Source organism: Cebidichthys violaceus, unplaced genomic scaffold (genome assembly GCF_023349555.1).
Source record: "Cebidichthys violaceus isolate CVI_PGR_0920_01 unplaced genomic scaffold, fCebVio1.0.p SCAF_423, whole genome shotgun sequence".
Taxonomy (NCBI): Eukaryota; Metazoa; Chordata; class Actinopteri; order Perciformes; family Stichaeidae; genus Cebidichthys; species Cebidichthys violaceus.
In genome coordinates, this window is record NW_027176621.1 from 12,736 (window position 1) to 35,000 (window position 22,265).

Consider the following 22,265-nt stretch of genomic DNA (forward strand, 5'->3'; position numbering starts at 1 on the left):
CAGTGACAGGGGTCAGTTAGGAGGGGCGGGTCCAGTTCCTGGGGGTCCTGTAGCTCCTCTCTGCCGCTGTACTGACCCGTGGGTCAACGTAAACGGAGCATGGCACAAACGCCAAGTTCAAGAAGAAAATGAAAGCTGTGATTCCCGTTTCGCTGCTCCGTGGGATGAGTGGTGCGTTCAAGTAATGCTCTTCATCATGCTCTCTGCCTCCTACATGGCTGCACGGCAGACATGTTCTTCAGGATTCAGGGATCGTTTCTTATTTGCATCAGGAGGAATGTGAACGGCAGCAACAGAAGCACGTGGTGCATTCTCTGGGCAGATAATAAGGCCAACAGTAAAAACTCAATATCAAGGAAACACTGAGCACCAAACAAGCCGAGGCCGCCTCCTCTTGTCCCACCAGGAGTCCTGTCCTGTCTCCTGCAGTCCGCCTGTTTGAAGTGCAGCTTGATCTTGGACGTCACCATGGAGCCAAGTCTCTGTGAAGTTGTGGGCACAAACGGCCACCGACCTCCCCTGAAGTCTTATTTCATCCATCGCGTCTTTCTGGCACCGGGCATCAGCCGGAGGCGCTCCTCCCTCTCCCTCTCCTCCCCCTCCTCCCCCTCTTCCTTCTCCTCCCTCTCCTCCCTCTCCTCCTGGGGCGGTCACTCTTCCCTCTGTGGCCTTTTGGGGGGTGAAGCTGCACTTCATCCAATCCCCACGCTTCCTTTTCTGATGTTGATGAGTGCATCTCTGAGGACAAACGGACTACAGATTAAAGACATAAACTGCAGCACACTTCACGGGAGCTACGTCGCCCTGGTGTAGCTCATCTTCTCTTCCTTCAACCCCCTCCCCCTCTGCCGTTTATACCTTCTTTAATGATCGTCTCCATTTGTCTGCTCTTTCTGCTCTCCCCCCTTTACTGCTGTTCTTTATGGTCGAACGTGTTATTGTGGCAGCGTTGACGTATGCGAGACAGCGTGTGCCGGGGTGTGTTCAGGGCTTAGCAAGCTTACGTTGGGTGTGGTGCAGGGACTTGTGTGTGTGTGTGTGTGTGTGTGTGTGTGTGTGTGTGTGTGCTTACACAGTACAGGAAGCCATCCCATAATATGACCGAGAGGCCCGACAACATGGGATAGTGATTTCAGTCAGCATGGCAACGCTCTGCAGCCCCGTAACACACAATAGTGTTTTAATGCAGACCACATGTGATGGGGCTCACCATAGAGGCAGACACACACACACACACACACACACACACACACACACACACACACACACACACGCACACGCCCCTCTGCTGGCTGTAGCACACAGTGTATAATCAGCCTGTGGCCTGGCAGGGCCGGGTACAGCCTCTGTAATAATACAGCGTTCCGTTGTCAGACTGTAATAGAGGCTCTATTTCTGCACAGGCGTGCGTCTGCGGTGATGAATGTGCCGTCGAGCTGCGTCAGGAGACGGAGCGGCTTTCTGCTCCGAGTGACAAATAACGCCCGGCGCTGACTTCACCCACTCGGGTTCAAACACCGGCCGTGGATTCAAAAAAAACAAAACAACAACCCCCGAACACAACTTTCTGAAAAGGTTTTTCTTCCATCGGGGGAATAGATTGCTCTTTGACTGATTAACACCGTACAGCTGGATGACAAGTTCTTCCTGTCGTTCGTCACATCAAAACACACGTATGTGTTATTTTCATTGGGCTCACGTCAGCAGGATCGATGCACATTTCCATGTGGTGTTCGGCGTTGGAAAGAGTATTCTGATCCTCAACGTAGGTAAAAGTAGTGATACCAGGAAGTGAACAAGAAGTCAGGTGATGCAGAGCGTGTCTTAAACCAGACATCATTCCATCATCTTGGTACCCAACACATCTCAAGGACCAGAGTTTCTGAATTAAAATGTCATCAGAATAAGAATTTCATTTAATTTGTAAATATTAGAAGAATCTAATATTTACAAATGAAACTCCGAGTATCAGATAGAAGGAATCCATTGATCTCAAGTTTCTGATGAAGGTCAGTGCAGTTGATTGCAACACGTTTTGGAGCTCCTGCTAAAGCGATGGGTCGTAAACAAAGTCCTGGATTAGCTGAAGGTCTTTCAACCGACCACACGCATGGAATACCGTACTTACCGTAGCAGCGTGCACTCATTTGTTTTCCAGTGCAATGGAGGGATTATTAGCGACGTTATGGCGACGCCCACTTTTCAGTGTTGCCACATCCGACTCAACTGTTTGTTTGCGTGTTTAATCACCGGACTGCATCACCAGAACTCCGGTAGTAACTCGGTGAGAACAATGTTGCCGTTACCGACGGTACCGATGGTCCGGATAGGAGCTCAGTCGTCATGGGGACAGTCGTAAACCGGCGGTTTCAGGCTGTGGAGCGATTCGTGTTCATGCTTTTAAAAAAGAATAACGTTGACTCTTCCTGAAACAGGAAATGAACTCCGGTCCGTCGTGTTAAAGTCTGCTGTTTCGTTGAACCTGACGTCACCTGACTTCCTCCTTTGCCTTCGTCACAGTCACTAATGGCCGCCCACTCCAACATCTGGCGTTTTTTTTTGCGAGTTCAGGGACTTATTCGGAGACTCTCATTGACCAGGAGGGGGTGGCAAATTTTCAAATAAGTAGTACTTGAGTGGGCACAGATAAGAAGCACCGGTGCTCCCTACTGACGGGTACCTGACCCAAATCAAGCATGTGGTCGACGTTCGGCAGCTAAACTCGTGACCTGAACCACCTGAAGATAATGAGTTGTGCTCCTGAAGAATCGTGATGTAATCTCTGAGGGCCGTTGTAATCTGATTCTGTGTGAATATCACAAGGTGACGGACCTCTGGGCGGCGGCTTACAGACCGACTCTTGAAGTCTATTAACCTCCCGAGTGTAGAGAGTCGTTAAGGAGACCCGCGCTCTCAGGTTGAAGCCTGAGGACTGATGAGGTTCTGCTGAGGAACCCGAGGAACTCGCGGCTCTGTTTGCTCAAACATGAGAGGAGGACTATTTTAATATGACTTTCGTATCCCAGTGAGGCGGATGGGTGAAGCAAAGTCACCTCATGTGTATGGATGTTCACATCGATATGCAGCCTGCAGTGTGTGTGTGTGTGTGTGTGTGTGTGTGTGTGTGTGTGTGTGTGTGTGTGTGTGTTATGTCTTCTTCTCCATTCATCTTTTCAGTCCTCTTTTCTTCTCTCATTTTCCATTCTATTGTTTTCCTCTCCTCCCTTTCCTCCTTTCCTCTTCTCTCTCCTTGTTTTCACTCGTCTCCTTTTCTGTCCTCTTTTATTCGTTCCTTGTCTTTTCTCCTTCCTCCTCTCCTCTCATCTCTGCTACTGAATGACATTCACTCCGACGCAACGCGGCCGCCTGCGTCTCAACTCACGGTCGCAGTTGTAAACGCGTGGTTAAGACTCTGAGTTGGTTTTAGGTTGGGCTTAGTAAAACATCACGGTTTGGTTTAAAATAAGTCTGATTGTTACGTTTATTAAAATTAAACGACCTCTTCTGTGATCAGAAACGTATTCATGAAACGTCAAAAACAAACGTAATGCTGGAGAGAATACTTTTGCCTCGGAGTGCAATTGGCAATGCAGTTTTGTTGTGTGGGAACCTTTTCTTCCCTCCTTTCCTTCTTCCTTTTCCTCTCTTCCTCCTCTTCCCCTTTCTTCCTCCTCTACTCTTCCCTTTCTTTATTTCTACTCACTCTCCTCTCTTCTTTCCTTCTTCCTTTTCCTCCCTTCTTCCCTTCTTCCCTTTCCTCTTGTCTTCCCTTCTTCCTTTTCCTCCCTTCTTCCCTTCTTCCCTTTCCTCTTTTCTTCCCTTCTTCCTTTTCCTCCCTTCTTCCCTTCTTCCCTTTCCTCTTTTCTTCCCTTCTTCCTTTTCCTCTCTTCTTTGCTTATTAATTTTCCTCTCTTCTTTGCTTATTCCTTTTCCTCTCTTCTTTCCTTCTTCCTTTTCCTCTCTTCTTTCCTTATTCCTTTTCCTCTCTTCTTTCCTTCTTCCCTTTCCTCTCTTCTTTCCTTATTCCTTTTCCTCTCTTCTTTCCTTCTTCCTTTCATCTCTTCCTCCTCTCCCCCTTTCTTTCTCCTCTACTCTTCCCTTTCTTTATTTCTACTCACTCTCCTCTCTTCTTCAGTGGACTCTGTTCTATTTAAACATACCATGTTCCTATTAGGGTTGCTTTGACCTTATTTGAGGAACCCTGTGTGTGTGTGTGTGTGTGTGAGAGATAGGTAGGTAGATATTGGGGGGGGCTGGCGATGAATGATGCTCCTGTGTGAAAGCCATTGGACCGTGACTATACCGTAGGTGATAGAGACCTAGTAACATCAATCATGAACACACACACACACACACACACACACACACACACACACACACACACACACACACACTCGCTACCTGCTCTCGTTATTCCCAGCAGAAGGGCTTTTCTTGATTTTTAATAAAGGATATGTGCAGAGAAGGTCAAGGTTATTCAATTGTTGGCCATTCATCTCCACTTTCTGCTATCCCCTGACACACACACACACACACACACACACACACCACACACACACACACACACACACACACACAGATCTCTCAATCTTAACTCTTAGCCTTTGCACCTTGTGTGTGTGTGTGTGTGTGTGTGTGTGTGTGTGTGTGTGTGTGTGTGTGTGTGTGTGTGTGTGTGTGTGAACAATGCAGCCGTCGCCTCTGCGTCGTCTGGTTATCCATCACCGGCTTCATGTAGTTCTGCTGCTATCTCCGCCGTGTTTCACCCACTGGCGAGGGGTTTTTTTTGCACGGCGTTCAAGAGGTGCCGGCGATAACATCGTTCACCGTTTTATCAAGGCGACCGTTTGAACCCAATGCAAACCTGAATGCTGTGGAAATTGGACGCCGAAACGCACCGCCAGTGGCGAGATGATACCAGCGATACGCCGAGCTCAGAGGTTATTGTGCGGAGCATTTTTTTAATCTGTTCCCTCCGGAGGATGAGAGCTAGAGATTTGTAAAAACTAACAAAATACCGTGAATTATTTGAGCGAATATTGGAAATTCAATCGTCCTAATCATTGTGTGCCAGGCATGAGGTAATGTGCTTAGACCATTACAAGATGATAGGTAACCTTACACACACATTCAGTTCACAGCAGAGGGTACACATCTTCTTTTCCACACACTCTGACATTTATAATAACAAACCTCCAAACCTCCACGATAATGGATTATTTTTAAGGACGTTGTTTGAGCCTAGAAAGGTCAAAGCAAGATGGCGTCAGACTGAACACCGAAGCACGACGGTTACAGGAAGTAACGGAAACACGCACACGATTCAACCGCTGCCGGAGACGAGTCCATCGTCGTTTAAACGTGTTGCAGTAAGTGATTAAACGCTTAATTGGATTGAATGTGTGGAAAATAGGTTTATCACAAACATGAAAAAAGGGCTATTTTATTTGTGAAAAGTTGACGTTTTTCACAGAACAGTGACACACCTGCACACACCTGTTCACACCTGTTCACACCTGTACGCACCTGTTCACACCTGTACACACCTGTATGCACCTGTACACACCTGTACAAACCAGTACACACCTGTACACACCTGTGCACACCTGTTCACACCTGTATACACCTGTACAAACCTGTACACACCTGTACAAACCAGTACACACCTGTACACACCTGTACAAACCTGTACACACCTGTACACACCTGTACACACCTGTACACACCTGTTCACACCTGTACACACCTGTACACACACCTGTTCACACCTGTACACACCTGTTCACACCTGTACACACCTGTTCACACCAGTACACACCTGTACACACCTGTTCACACCTGTACACACCTGTTCACACAGTACACACCTGTACACACCTGTACACACACCTGTTCACACCTGTACACACACCCGTACACACCCGTACACACCTGTACACACCTGTACACACCTGTTCACACAGTACACACCTGTTCACACCTGTACACACACCTGTTCACACCTGTACACACCTGTTCACACCTGTACACACCTGTTCACACCTGTACACACCTGTTCACACAGTACACACCTGTTCACACCTGTACACACACCTGTTCACACCTGTACACACACCCGTACACACCCGTACACACCTGTACACACCTGTACACACACCTGTTCACACCCTCAGAATGTTCTGCAAAACTTTCAATGTCTTCTAAATGTATTTTTGCCGTGCCAGCAGTAACATATTTCATCATTTACTGTCTCAATTGGCACAGAACTGTTTTGCAGACATTCATTGTCCACAGAGGATGCACCATTCTGTTGATATTTTAGGGGTTTTGAGTGTCTCTACGACTCTTGGCTTCCATTCCTTGAGTTCCTTCGTCCCTTTGAACACATTTGAGATGCGTCGGCGTCACAGAGCCCATTTAGTGACCATCCCAATGTTAACCAATGGCAGATCGTTCCTCATGAAGGTCTGCTTTGCAGCTTTGCAGCTTTGCAGCTTTGCTTGTGGAATGTACGTTGTGATAACACAGTCTGGTTTGACTCCAGAAGGCAGCAAAGGACACTTGATTGAATGGTGATGACAGGTTTTAAAATGTTAGCAGATACATTTAATGCAATCTAAGTTGGGCGGGGCTACACTTTTGTTTTCACTGGTGTTACCTCATACAAATGAACTTCAGTTCAAATCCCACTGTGGCAGGGTGTAACTTTCTCCCACTTTGATATTCACAGCTGCTCAAGCAAACTAAATACATGCACAGAATTCAAATGAGCACCTTTTTTTTGGATTAATTCCCAGTGTAACAGGAGCGGCCTGTGTATTTCTATTGTGCTTTATGGAATAGATTCACAGTGAAGACGGTCAGAGCTGAGCCATGCAGCGGACGTCTGGAGGGTCGGTGACGATACCACCTTTTAGTTTGGCACATCAACGCTTTTCTTAGGGGAAATGTCTATTGGGACACACATTCATTGTCCCCAGAGGATGTATATCCTGATGACTCTGGTGATCCTCTGACTTCCTCTATGCGCCATGAAGTTGCCGTGACAGCTGTTGGACGTGTTGCCATTCGGTACAGACGTTCGTGTTATAATCACGGCGCCATCATCGGGTCAAATATTGTCATTTTTCCTCATTTCCGTCACGCTGATTGTACTTTTATATTTAGTGCTTCACAATATGAGATGTTATCGATTCTCTGAACACATAACACTATTTGCAGATCGAATTCAAATCAATTCAGAGGCAATATCAGACAATATCATATGTCTATTTAACACAATCAGTTACGTGAATATCAACTCAAAATGAACCAGTTTGTCTATTTGCATCAGTGACATCTGCTCGGTACAGGAGGAGCTTCTCCGCGATGCATTTCTTCCCTCAGAAACATGAACTTTAATTCACATCCCACTGAGGCAGGGTGTAACTTTCCTCCACTTTCAGCAAACTTAACACATGCGCAGAATTCAAATAAGCGCCTATAATATATATATATATATATTAATCCACAACCGAACAGGAGAGGCCCGTGTCTCAGCTGAACGGGGCAGAAACTTCAGAAACTTTGTACGTGTTTCATTTGTGCCTTATTGAATAGATTACATTTCGTGACGGTTGATTGGAATATGCGCGTGGACGGACTGAAGGGGCGCACACTCTCACACACACACACACACACACACACACACACACACACACACACACACACACACACACACACACACACACACACACACACACACACACACATCGGGAGGCATCGCGTGGTTCTCTCTGCAGTCGGATGAAAGGACCGGTGCCGGCTGTGGAGAGGTTTCACTGTGTTTGTGCATAGTTATGATTTTTTACGGTTCATTGGAATGAGTCATCGCCTTTATGAGCCGAGTTTTCTAAATATGGTCATCTAAGAGCGTATCGGTGTGCAGCGGTGTTATTCTTGAAGGACTTTCAAGCCTGTGAATTTTTATGTTTTTGTGTGTGTGTGCGTTGTTGCAAAGTGATGTCACTCCTGAACAACTCTCCCTTCTTTTTAACTCGACGCTCTTAACTCACGATGAAGCGTCAGCTGACCCACGGCCTTTAGTTCAGTCTTGTTGTTGCCGCCGGTGACGTCATTCTCAGCTGACTCCGTCACTGGAGGCCCTTTTGTGCCGGCGGTTGTGGCTGTTTTTTTTTTTTTTTGATTTTGTGTTTGTGTCACCGCTGTGCAGTCCAGCGGTTACTGAACGTCTGTCTCAAATCAACACGACGAGGCGTCCTGTAAAACACACTGACCTGTCGGTTTAACGCCTAACTTCTTCTTGTTCTTGTTCTTGTTCTTGTTCTTGTTCTTCTTGTTCTTCTTCTTGTTCTTCTTCTTGTTCTTATTCTTGTTCTTCTTGTTCTTCTTCTTGTTCTTCTTCTTATTCTTATTCTTGTTCTTCTTCTTGTTCTTCTTGTTCTTCTTCTTGTTGTTCTTCTTTTTATTCTTGTTCTTGTTGTTCTTCTTCTTCTTCTTCTTCTTCTTCTTCTTCTTCTTCTAGGAGACCACACAGTCTACTTCACTCCGGTTGTGTAATTGAGTGGGAGACAGTCGGGGTGTGACGTCACACCGTCTGCTCACATCTCTGCTGTTGCTCCTTTTTAAAAGCTAACGGCAGCGTAATTAGATTTCATGTTGCCATTAAAGCGCATTAAGTTTGAGTTCTGCCGATGCATTAGTCGTGTTTGCTGCAGAGCGACGCGGGAGAATGAGAAGTCCAAGCCTCTGGCAAAGGCTCCTGGGAGCTGTAGTTGGAACTCATTTCCGTCCTCATGAAGTATGTATCTGATGTAGATTTCTTTGCGTGTGTATTTAAATCTGTCCTCACTAGTCTACTGCTGGTCTCTTGGTCTCTGCCACTAGTGTTCATCAGTGAAGGAGCATGAAGAGCAGGGGCTCTGGGGGGCCGCTGCACTAAGCGCTGATTGAAACATTCCTCCGTTGTGTCCGGCCAATTAAATTAAGTTGACGTCGACTCAACCATGTGACAAATGGATGTCCTTTGACTAACAGACCGGTGGCTCATTGGTCATCTCACTGCAGGAGTCCCTCATCCATTTGTGAGCATTCATATTTAATGATACGAGTGTTTAATGCTTTAATTCTGGTTTTCTACAATGTTTTGTTAATGCTTTGTACTTCTTTGCTTACAAAGCAAAGAAATATGAATTATGATGTTATTAAGGCCATTTTTTTGGAAACGTCAACACCGGTAAATATCTTAAGATAATAGCTGGAAATCTAGAAGCCAGATGCAGATATCGCCATCACAACCTATTGTCTTCATCTGATGTTTATGACAAAGAAGATGTTTGCGTTCCATGATCATTGTGTGTGTGTGTGTGTGTGTGTGTGTGTGTGTGTGTGTGTGTGTGTGTGTGTGTGTGTGTGTGTGTGTGTGTGTGTGTGTGTGTGTGTGTGTGTGTGTGTGTGACGGAGCTGGGCGGTGAAATATGTGTTGGCTTAGGGTTTATGGTCGACCTCTGAAGGCGGCGACAGAGAAAACGGAACGAGATTTGTACCTTTATTACCTGAAGACATGGGTCTCTCTCTGTCTCTCTCTCTCTCTGTCTGTCTGTCTGTCTGTCTGTCTCTGTCTCTGTCTCTCTCTCTCTCTCTCTCTCTCTCTCTCTCTCTCTCTCTCTCTCTCTCTCTCTCTCTCTCTCTCTCTTTCCATCCATTTGTCTGTCTCTCCCTCATGCATCTGTCTTCTGTACGCCATCAATTATTCACCCGGAGAGGATGAATATTTCAAAGGATGCCGGACTCTCTTCCTCTACACCTCATCCCCTCGTCCCCGTCTCCGTTTTTATCTCTCCGCTCTCTCGGTCTCTTCTTCCTCATCTGTCTCCGCCTTCATGCTTCCTCTGCCGCCATCACCCTCTCATGCTGTGTTAGTGTTAGTGTGTGTGTGTGTGTGTGTGTGTGTGTGTGTGTGTGTGTGTGTGTGTGTGTGTGTGTGTGTGTGTGTGTGTGTGTGTGTGTGGACCCTGATTTTAGTCCTGTGGAATCTGTAAAAGATGTGACTTCAGCCTCATGCTGTGAACTCCTAGACTGTCTGCTGTCTCTGGTCATCATTTGTAACCTCAGCTGGCTGTGTGTGTGTGTGTGTGTGTGTGTGTGTGTCTTCTTCTATGTCTGGGGGGGGGTTAGGATTAATGGACGAGGCGTTTTTGAAGCGACGGTGTGTCGGGGCTGTCGGAGGCCGCTCCAGTCTGCTCCTCATGTACTATGAATGGGTTCTAATGAATGGGTTCTACCTTCCACATGTTCTCACAGGAGAGTTCCTCACTTAACCAAAGGAATGCGTGAGGAGAGAGCCACGCCGAGGCTTCGTCCCCCATTCCTGTTCCTTAAGCTTGAAGCTCGGATCTCGTCTCGGAGCAGGTCTGTTCAGGTTCACAGCCTCGTCCCGCGGGACAAAGACACGTTACGCCGCGGCTGCCAATTTGAATGAATGTGAGCGTGAATGTGTCGTCTCTGTAACGGACCGTCTCTCACTGCGTGACTTCCCTCTCCATTCAACCTGAGGACGGATGGACGGATCCTAATAATAATCTAACTGCCACATATTTGGCATTGTTCTGATGACCCATTGTTCCAAAACACCAATAGTCTGAAAAGCGTCCCATTGGACCAAAAGCCCTTTTGTCCGATTGTCCGTTACCCCGAAAATAAACACCCATTGCTCCAAAAACGACACACTATGCCTGCAACAAACAGTCATGAGAAGTGAGACTGGTCAAGGTGAGGGTAGTAATCATGTCGGAGTGTGTCTGTTTGTGGGACAGTGTGTGTGTTTTCACTGTAATGGGTCGTTGGAAAAATGGCCGTTTTTTTTTTTTTTTTTTCGGGGTAACGGACCGACTGACTAAATGAGCTTTCTGGAATAATGAGCCGTCAAACCCGACCGATGATTGTTGTTGAGATGAAGCGGTTCCTACCTCTTGAATGTAGGACGCCACCTCCTCAGAGATCATTTAATACATAACGAATGCAATATCAAAGTTTATATATCTCTTCAAACGTGCAAAACAAAGTGCACACATGTGGTACTTACTGACTTTGTTCTTTGTTCATTTTGTTTTAAGAACTATGCCTTCTGTAATTGTTTTGAATCAGAATCTTGTTCAAAGTATATCACAGTGTTCATGTTTCATCTTCATTGAGATAAAATACACAGTTTCCACCGTCGTCGTCGTCGTCGTCGTCGTTTGACATGACGGGAATATTCTGTCTCCTAATCTGGGATTAGAGCCAGAGGATCAGACTGATCATCAGGGAGAGACGGAGAGAAGTGAGGAGGCTGAGAGGTGGCTCAAACAAAAGGGCCTGTTAGCGCTCCTCCTTTAACCTCATGTGTGTGTGTGTGAGTGTGTGTTCATATACTGTGTGTGTGTGTGTGTGTGTGTGTGTGTGTGTTTTATTGGCAGCATTCTAGCATTTGCTGTCCATCTGCGCTGCAATCTGTTTGCTCTCCATCGTTCTCTGGTTGCAGAGCGGCAGCACATTTTGGCCTCGATGCTCTCTGAATCTCGTACCGACGACGACGACGACGATGATGATGATGATGGTGGTGGTGGTGGTGGTGGTGGTGGTGTGTGTGTGTGTGTGTGTGTGTGTTTCTGCTTTGCTCCCTTTAAGGTCCATTCTTAAAGAGCGATCCAATTACCGTACCGTCCAGAGCCAGAGTCAGACACGGTCAAATGTCAGCTCCTCTCCCTGCTCTGATCTCTCTCTGCGTAGACAGACTTGAGTTCTCCTACCACCACCCATGCTGTGTGTGACGTTGGAGGTGGGTGGAGAGGGTGGAGGATGCAGCGGCAACCGTTCAGCATCCAGAAGCGTCTTAGGCCAAAGTTGAACCACCAGATTTGACATTTTATTGTCTCCCGTTATTGTTATTCATCTCCCATCGTTTTGTTTTCTTATCGTTTTATCTCATTTGATCTGTTGATATGTTGTATTTAATCGTATTAAGTGCTTTATTGTAGCTGGGTTTAGCTTGCTTCAACTCTGTTAAATGCATTGTGGGTTGGGTTTAAATAAAAAAAAAAAAAAAAAAAAAAAAAAAAAAAAATCTCATTACACGCCTTCTTACCCAGAAGACACAATAAGAATTAGTTTCACTCCCTGTTTCTGTCGCTGCCTGTCTGATCTGGCAGCGTGCCAGAGTGGCCACAGCGACACACACACACACACACACACACACACACACACACACACACACACACACACACACACACACACACACACACACACACACAGACACACACACACACACACACACACACACACACACACACAAAAGTAACAAACCGAGGCATGCTGCGATGTCTTCAGCGCCTGTGACGCTGACTGTGTGTGTGTGTGTGTGTGTGTGTGTGTGTGTGTGTGTGTGTGTCTCTGTCTCTCCATTTTCACCTTTTTCCTTCTATGCAGCAACAGAATGGGATTACTATGATTGACAGGTGTGACCAGTGTTCAACACACACACACACACACACACACACACACACACACACACACACACACACACACACACACACACACACACACACACACACACACACACACACACACACAGACTCGAGCCAACAATGTGATTATTACAATTGCCACATGAATATGTCACGTCGGGGTCGCCATGGCAACAGTGACACGCACCGTATTGCCTCGACGCGAGCGCAACGTCATGTTTCATCCACTCGGAGGGGATGATGTTATTTATTCTGCCACTGGTGTTTCACCCCCCCCCCCCCCCCTCGCCGACTGAGAACATTTACGGTGTTTATGCATAACACTAATATATAGATAGATGTATATCTGCAGTAGGGGGGGGGGGGGGCACACGTGAGCTCTGTTTTTATCTACTGGAGGTAGAAGACGAGCCCATGTTAAGCTCAGGGTTGAATAATGCAGGTGTGAGACGAGCTGGTGAGTCTCACGTTACGCAGCAGCGAGGGCAGGAACACCTGCTCAGCTGGAGCGCAGGGTGCCGACGATGCGGCAGGTGTAACGTTAGATCTCTGTGGGCTGATGGTGCTGGGGTAAAACTTCTAGTAGAGGAGCATTTGAATAAGAGGAGCAGGTGGCGCAGCATAATAAACACGTTAACTATGATCAAAGTCGCTCTGCGTTTTTTGGGAAGTGCTTGTCTTCATTGTCTTGCAGCGTTGTTGTGTTTGTGGGTTGAGATCCGGGGGAAAAGTTGACCTAGCTTAGCATAAATGCTGGAAGCAGCTAGCCTGTGCTTTTACTATCTCTTTCCCTAAAACCACCAGTCAGATGTATTTCTATTATTATTGATTGAAAGCCAGGAGAGAGAGAGACTCACCGACTGACGCGAGCTTAAACATTAGACGTCCAATTAGCATCGTCTATCATCCTTAAAGAAGATCTCGCAATCAGCATTTGATACAAGTACATGAGAAGTATTGAATATGCCAGAGAGGGAGCAGAAAATCATTGAAACGGCTCGATATGTGAACGTCTTGCGTTCGTATATTGAGCCGGCGCAGCAGCTGTGATTTAATTCATTCAAAGTTGTTTTTCAAAAAAAAAAAAAAAAAATGCTGTCAGTTTTCCAATGTTTTATCATGTGGTAAATCTATGACTATTCCATTCATAAATGCCTAATTTGAATTGATTCAGATGATGTTATTCATGTCGGAGGGTTTTTCCCCGATGGAACAGTGTTTCATCAGAACGCTTCGTTCTTCTTCCAGTAGCAGCTTATCAAACGTTACGTTCACTCCAGGGCTTCCCTGGTGTGAGACTGGATCTCTTTGTTTTCAATGGGGGGTGGGGGGTGGGGGGGTGTGGGGGTCACAAGATAACATTTTGAGAAGCAGCGGTGTAGATTGTGGCTGTGTTTGAAGGGCAGCAGCGGGTCACAAAACTGCAACTGCTCAGTTTGATGCAGATGTTTTTGTTGTGAATATCAGACTAAACCTCCCCCCCCCCCCCCCCCTCTTCCCCCCCCCCCCCCCCCCGTAGGTTAACAGACCTGTCAGGCATCCTCACAGACGGACCAGTGAACTACAAGTACAAGACCAAATGCACTTGGCTCATAGAAGGATAGTAAGTATCACCGTGTGTCTTACTTTGTTCTACTTGGTTAAATAAATCTGTGATGTAAATAAAACAGTTTGTCTTTGTATGCATTGTATATTTGTATGCATTGTATATTTGTATGCATTGTATATTTGTATGCGTTGTGGTCCGTCGCTTTGTGTTCACTGGCTGCTCAGAGGTGCCGGCGCTCAGAGACAGCTGCTGAATACGTTTTATTCTGCTGTTGTTGACACCCTGTCATGAAAGAACACATTGTGTTGAGCGTTGAGTCTGTAATGATCTCTGTATACTCTGGGATGTCAGATGTTCATTCTCTCCATGGAAGATAGGTTCAGGCTCTGTCATTTTTTTTTTTTAGCTAAATCGTACGTTTCATTCATATGGCCTAAAATCCTAAAACTCAAATTTGACTCCAGATATCTCCGCTCCGCTGAGGATGAATGAAATCTCTCTCAGGTCAACAGCTCCACTCAAAGAACATCTCCTGCTTTCAGAGATCACCTTATCTGCTCGTTCCTTTATCTCCTCTTCACTTATCAATAATAACTCACTGCTCTCCCTTCCATCTACTGTACCTCACTGATAAGTAAATGCGCTCTTTGGCGTCTTTGTTCTTGTGGAACTGGATCCACTAATGTGTCGTCTCCCGTTGACTCCTAGTTTGCTCGCTGAGCTCAGTTTGCTCTGGAGAGCTGCTCCTCTGGTGTCTCAGAGCGTCGTTAGGCCTCTGTTCAGGCTATCGGGTGCAGCTGTACGTCTAGACGGATCGTCTGTTCATGCAGAATCACTTTGCCACGTAGCGTTGATATTCATGGTCCCCAGAGGATGATTTCTGATGACTTTGTTGACATCGTTGCTTATCCTTCAGTGCCACTAGGTCAGAAAATGACCCAGAATCTGAACCTTTTAGCTCAAAAATCAGATCAAAAAATCCCACTTATACACAAAAAAAAGCTAAATCAAATATCATAACTAGCATCATGCATGTGTCCAAGAGGATGCATCCTTGCAGCGTTCCCTCTTGCGCCACCCTTTCCACTTTCAGTCCCACGTCCAGTTAGAATAACAAGACACCGTATTGCTTGTTTGAACGCATTTCCACAAGAATATACACCAAAAAAAAAGGAGCATAATTGGGACAATGGTTCACATGGAAACACACCTTTTGCAGCGTCTAGGAGACGTGTGTTAAGAAAACCACAATGATGTTTTTTCTGAGGCGCCGCGTGTCAATTTGTGCTCGCATGAAACGAAGCATATAGGTAATCTATATTCATCAAATTTTTTATTTTTTATCGTCTCCATCTGTACTGTGCTCTCTCTCTCTCTCTCTCTCTCTCTCTCTCTCTCTCTCTCTCTCTCTCTCTCTCTCTCTCTCTCTCTCTCTCTCTCTCTCTCCCTGCCTCCCAGTCCTAATGCAGTACTCAGGCTGCGCTTCAATCACTTCGCCACAGAGTGCAGCTGGGACCACATGTACGTCTATGATGGAGACTCCATTTACGCCCCTTTGATTGCCGTCTTCAGGTGAGCGACCGCCATTCAGAGTAGGAGAAAGCTGGGAGAGAGGGGGAGTGAGGGAAGGGAGGGGAGGGAGGGGGTTATGGAAATGGCTCAGGTAGCCTTTGGCACAGCTTCAATAGCTCCGACAATTTTTCCCTCCATGCAGTCAAATGGCTCCACGTATAGGCAAACAAAGGGCCTCATAATTACCATAGTGCCACAATGCAGCAATAAGAGACGGAACATATTGCAATTACTCACATCAGCCCTGAAAACCACTTGTTTCTATATATATTCGAAAGGACAATCTACAAGCAAGTGGGTGGTGCTCCAGCAATGCCACAATAATTTAAGAACCTCCCGCTTTCTACTCTGAGGCTTTATCTCCTGTCGAGAGTTCAGTTGCTTCCAGGATCTGAAGGAGCTAATTTTGTCCCGTTCCAACCAAGGGAAGATAATCTGGCATTTGAATGTACACAAAGCCTAGACTTGCGCAGCGTAATTGCCAACAGTAAATAAGCTTACGTTGTTTATTACAGATACTTATGTTGGGGGGGTCGCCGCAGGGAGGAGGCTTTGAGTCGGGTTCATTTTGGACGGTGTATTGCATTTATTAAAAGAGACAAGCAGAGCAAATATGAAGCCACCAAACCTCGTCAAACAGACGAAAACTAAACATGACTCTGCACTGCAACGGTGTTTTACTTTAAGGCTAATCGCTGTCATAGTTTTAGTGGGGCCTGCGATTGCTCAAGTGGAACCTTTGTGTCATCTTGTAGCTCTCCAGTGGTGCGTTTAGATCATACAATAAAGCAGCATTTCAGGGGGGGGGGGGGTTAGAGTCACTGTCTATCTGTCTTAGTCTCTTTCTGTCTCTTTCTCAGCGGTCTCGTAGTACCAGAGACGAGGGGCAACGAGACGGTCCCGGAGGTGGTGACCACGTCCGGCTACGCTCTGCTGCACTTCTTCAGCGACGCCGCCTACAACCTGACCGGCTTCAGCATCGCCTACTCGTACGTCAAGCGTCCTTCACTCGTCTGATCGCCTCTCTTCCCCTTCTGAGTCTGATATATGTCTGACAAACCCATTGTTACACTACATGGCCAGCACCAATCGGCGGGCAACGTTAGCAACTGGCTAACTGGTGATGAAAGTGGAACAGCTAGCATCTAAAGATAAAAAGTACCCAGTCAGCGTTCATCCTTTAGAGCTCTGAAACCTCACATTAGCATCAGCTGAGGACTATAGCTAATACGGGGTCGTCGCTTAGCTTTTGTTCATTTGCATCGTTAGCGAGTCACTCGTACAGCTACAGCTAGCTGATTGACCCTTTTTCACAGCGGACATTTTGTTCAGCCCGTTGCAGGAAAAGCTCAGGTGTGATTAATGACGTTAATGGCGGTCGGTAGCTCGCTGGCTCACTTGCGTGGGGGTCATCCGTATGTTCCCAGGGTCCTACGTCTTCACAGTTCAGATCAGAGGCGGATAGACGCTTTTAGGTTATTATAAAAAAAAAATCAATAATTTGGAAAATCGATTAAGGACATCGGTAGAAGTGCAGAGTTCATACGATGTGTTTGAAGCTTGTTGAGCAGCTGGATGCGGCGCCTCTTTTAGCCTTCGCCCTGAAGATAAAAGAATATATTCTGGCTTTACAAGATGCAGTGGATCTGCTAGGATCCTGTGAGCCAAATGAATTAAATAAGCTGTAGGTGGCTAATTTCATTACATACATTTAACATTTGACCCGAGGGGGAAAAAAAGCAATGCTGGAAACATAAAACTCTTTGATGGGTCTCCTTAATGAGGCCAATTAAGAGGATATTGAGCTGGAGAACCTCCGACCCCGGGAATGAATAACTGGGACACTTAATGGAACTGAGTTGTCGCTAATGAAATTAGTTTCACCTGTTCCTGCTGAAATGAATCAAAAAATGTCTGCTGTTGTACCGGCTGTCTGAAGGTATGCGATAGTTTTATATTTATATATTATGAAGTTAATGACAGTTGGTCTCTGCGTCCTTTTCATTGTTATGAGGAAGAACCAGTGATTTTATTATACTTGAAGCAACTAAAGGTGCTTTTGAGGAAAGATTGTGGTATTAAATTTAGTGAATAGTTAAAAAATGGTTTCAACTTGAGCTGCTTCATGCAGTCATCCAGCTGATAGCTAAGCTCAGTTAGCCACAGCTAATGCTAACGTGCATTTGGTTGTTTTAAAGCTGTTCGGACAGTAATGACCACTGGTGTCGATCCGACGAGCACGGCCTTTTGTTGTACTGCTTTTGTTTCCCAACCTTACTCAAAGGCCACTTGTACAGAACAGTACAGTAGAGTACTGTGTGTCTGTATGCACCACGTCACCACATCTTACCCACAGACACCAACCAGGCTGCTTTGTGCCAGTAGTGAGGGGCCATGATGGAACATGTAATATGGGTAAGACTGGGGTTGGTTGGTGGGTGGGTTGATTGGTGTGTGGGTTGGTTGGTTGATTGGTTTGGTTGGGTGGGTGGATTGGTTGGTGGGCTGGTGGGTTGATTGGTTGGTGGGTGGGCTGGTGGGTGGGTAGGTTGATTGGATGGTTGGTGGGTGTATTGGTTGGTGGGTGGGCTGGTGGGTGGGTGGGTTGGTGGGTTGATTGGATGGTTGGTGGGTGGATTGGTTGGTGGGTTGGTTGGTGGGTGGGCTGGTGGGTTGGTTGATTGGTTGGTGGGTTGGTTGGTGGGTGGGCTGGTGGGTTGGTTGGTTGATTGGTTGGTGGGTTGATTGGTTAGTTGGTGGGTTGGTTGGTGGGTTGGTGGGCTGGTTGATTGGTTGGTGGGTTGGTGGGTTGGTTGATGGGTTGGTGGGTTGATTGGTTAGTTGGTGGGTTGGTTGGTGGGTTGGTGGGTTGGTGGGCTGGTTGATTGGTTGGTTGGTGGGTGGGCTGGTGGGTTGATTGGTTAGTTGGTGGGTTGGTTGGTTGATTGGTTGGTGGGTTGGTTGGTTGATTGGTTGGTGGGTTGGTTGGTTGATGGGTTGGTTGGTGGGTTGGTTGGTTGGTTGGCACACAGCTATTTTCTGGTCACAGAAACAAAAATGGAACATTAAGACGTTTTCTTTCTTTATCCTTCACTCAGCAAACGTGTCAAAACATCTGAAAGTCACTCAGTTTAAAGGATGAAAAGTTTAAAAAAATACGTTATAATGTTAAACATTATAAAACTGTTAGATAGAGATATAGGAAAAGTGTTACTGTACTTCTAGGTAATAGACATATGAATCGGCTCCATTTTGATATTAGATATGAAAGTCTGTGATTAGTAACTGGCTAACATCGTTTCATCACACAGCTGTGAGCACGGTTTGTTGACCCGTAAACTGTCCGAACCGAACTGTCACTGCATATTTCGTTGGGGTATTATAAACATTAAGAAATATAAAAAAACACTATTTATACTGTTAAATTAAGGATCTGTATTTAGCATTTTGAACATAAATATAGCAACAAAAAAACCTCTCGTCTATGTAGAGATATAGTGGAGTAATGTCTACCTCAGCAGAGAAGGAAGTCCTTCTCCGTGCTCTGCTAGCCGGCCCGCGGTTGCATGCTTAAGAGCATGTTGGTTGCGTGTGAGTGTGCCTCACTGGTTAGCTCACGGCCTCTGCACTCTGCCCTCGCATGTTGATTACTGCTGATGATGCCACCCGAATGGACAGACCCCCCCCCCCCCCCCCAGGTGAACGCCGTTAGCTGTGGCCGCACTGTTGCTGTAGTTCGTGCCGTTAGCACTGCGAGCTACCGGCTTGCCGTCGCCATGTTGAGAGCCGTTCAGATCCTGCATCTCCTTATTTTCAGTTTCTCCTGATGAGTGAAATGTTTTGTAACTTTAGCATCTTAAAACATTTGTGCCAACCAGACCCAACACGATGGGGCCGGTTGGCACAAACGCCTTTTTAATCCCCTCATTTTAGAAAAACATTTGTCAACATTAAACACACACACGTTTGCAGCTGAGACCTCGTCCTCTCAGTCGCTGCTGCTTACAACATTCTGTCACCGAGGATACCTGAGAAACATGGCAGAGAGCGAAAAAAGTGTGCCAACCAAACCCCCGGTGCGTCTCCTACACCTGGAAGGAGTGAGCACCGTCCACAGCCTCGAGGCTCTCTGCACACACACACACACACACACACACACACACACACACACACACACACACACACACACTGAGTGGGGGATAAGGGTTGTCATGCCGACCCGCTTGTCGCAGCAGCAGAGGTTTTTTTGTGTAAACTGCCTCTGGTCCTTGACTCCTACCGTCGCTCGATCTCTTTCAGAATCGATATTTATCCGATATTGCAGAGACATGGTGTGTAATGTTTGGCACATCAGTTTGGTTATTATGTGCCACGTCCCGTTATTGAGGTTCAGTCTCCTTTCATTCTCTTTACGTCCTTCTAGCTGAAGCCGCTCTCGCTCCGTCTCTCTCTCACCGCGGCTCTTTGTGTCATTACAATTAATCGGCAGACACTTTTGTCCAAAAGCCACTCGCCATGAGTGCATTCAGAGGTAAAGGTTTAGTGCTGCAGCACATCTGCTTGTTTTGTGTTGTGATGTTAATCTTGCGTCATGGATCCAATGGGTCCAGTCATTACAGAATGCATTATTCATCCTTGTTTATGTATTGTTAATTCTTCACGGATATTTCTTTTGCAGCTTCTTTTTGATAACGTAAACAAGGACACCTCACACGACGTTCTGCTCACTCACACATCTAACTGCAGGTTGAACTGGCTCCATGGTGTAAGTGCAATAACACACCCTGAGGTGTCTTGATGTGGGGAGTTCAGTCCGACAGCTTTTAGCTCTGCTTTGGTCTCCTCCAACTCCGTCAGATAAAAGTGTCAACAAAAAAAGAAAAGAAAAGCTCCAAAGAGCTGCAGAGATGATGATGATGATGAGTACGATGCCTCCACTTCCTGTCTGACTGTGTCTCCTTCAGGATGAACTCCTGTCCCAACAACTGCTCGGGTCACGGCCGATGCAGCACGGCCAACTCGGCCTCGGGTCGCGTCTACTGCGAGTGTGAGGAGTACTGGAAAGGAGAGGCCTGCGACGTCCCGTACTGCCGGGACAACTGTGGCAGCCCGGGTCACGGCTACTGCGACCTGACGGGGGAGAAGCTCTGCGTCTGCAACGACAGCTGGCAAGGTGAGAGAGAGAGAGAGAGAGAGAGAGAGAGAGAGAGAGAGAGAGAGAGAGAGAGAGAGAGCAGCGTTCTCTACCAGGGGATGTTAATCAGGTATATGGAGGAACTGGATGACGTGAACTGAGAAACTCTTTGGTCTTTTTCTGGAGTTCAGCCAGAGACGGTGAGACGTGTCTCTCTCTCTCTGGCCTGGAGCTAATGGGTTTTATCAAGAGGGTTAGGAAGGATAGAGGAGGAGGAGGAGGAGGAGGAGGGTGAGGGTTTAAGGACAGGAAAGGACATGAGATAGTGTGATCTGAACTACCTTCATTCATCACTTCATCCGTAATGTTGCTGATCCCAGGAAGCATCGATTTACTGACTTTAAGGTTGAAAACGTCGAGATCTCTGGCTGAAAACGGGCCTACATGTGGTTTAAAAGCTCAAATGTTCACATATGGTTATGCATAACGGTAATCAATGACTATATCTCATCATGTAGTGAGGACCTGTTTCACATTGGTGTTGAAATGCTGCTTAAAACATTTACAGTTCCACCTAAATGAGTCTGGTTTTATGAGGTTATGATCACTGTACTGATCCCATGTGTGATTGTCGCTCCTCCGTATCGTCGGTCTGCAGTCGGAACACATGAGGTCAGTGAAGAGGATCTTTTTGATGTTTCGTTGGTTATTCAGTGAGAACACGGAGCTAAAGGAAACAGACAAAAGGAGATAAAATAAAAAGCACACCGGCAGCTGTTCTCCTGTTTATGCTCGACATAATGTTGCCTGATTCAATATTGTTTTGCGTCGTAAAACAGAACGTTTTATGTGAAATCCATTACCTGGCTTCATTGTTTTAGTTGTTTATGTTGCATTTGTGAACACTTTGCTGGCGCTCAGCAGCACAGAGCACCTTTATGACTGCAAACGTCACACTGCTGTGTGCTCTGAAGAGGAACGGACGCGTCTCTACAGTGAGTGAGTGAATGAGTGAATGAATAGATAGATGCTGCCAGAATCCAGGCTCAGACTGATCAATGTTTGATTTCTACATGAAGAATCTTCTGTTTGTCTTCTTATTTCTCTGAAGCATCAATTTAGAGACTCGATGCCAAACACACAAATTATTATTTTTATTTATTAAGTCGTCAACACAACTACATTCAAATAGTTTCTACTCTCAAAATAATTCAGAACCAGTTTATCCTTTAGTAATAGCAGTAGTAGTAGTAGTATGTTGTTGTTGTATTATCATATAAGTAGTAGTACTGTTGTTGTTGTTGTTTATATTATCATATAACCCACATTATTATTATTATTATTATTATTAGTAGTAGTGTTGTTGTTGTTGTTGTTGTTTATATTATCATATAACCCACATTATTATTATTATTAGTAGTAGTGTTGTTGTTGTTGTTTATATTATCATATAACCCACATTATTATTATTATTATTATTATTAGTAGTAGTGTTGTTGTTGTTGTT

The 22,265-nt window shown here is 45.9% G+C and overlaps 1 protein-coding gene across 1 annotated transcript in view; it reads left to right on the forward strand.

Annotated features, from left to right (window-relative positions):
• LOC137886284 (attractin-like protein 1) overlaps window positions 1-21,003 on the forward strand; it is a 33,487-nt gene extending 12,484 nt beyond the window's left edge. The window contains exons 2-5 of the mRNA XM_068728690.1: window positions 14,023-14,106; window positions 15,511-15,624; window positions 16,485-16,613; window positions 20,589-21,003. Of these exons, the coding sequence (XP_068584791.1) occupies window positions 14,023-14,106; window positions 15,511-15,624; window positions 16,485-16,613; window positions 20,589-20,919 (658 nt within the window). The 3' untranslated portion in view covers window positions 20,920-21,003. The remainder of the gene's footprint in view (window positions 1-14,022; window positions 14,107-15,510; window positions 15,625-16,484; window positions 16,614-20,588) is intronic.
• Window positions 21,004-22,265: the final 1,262 nt, after the last annotated feature.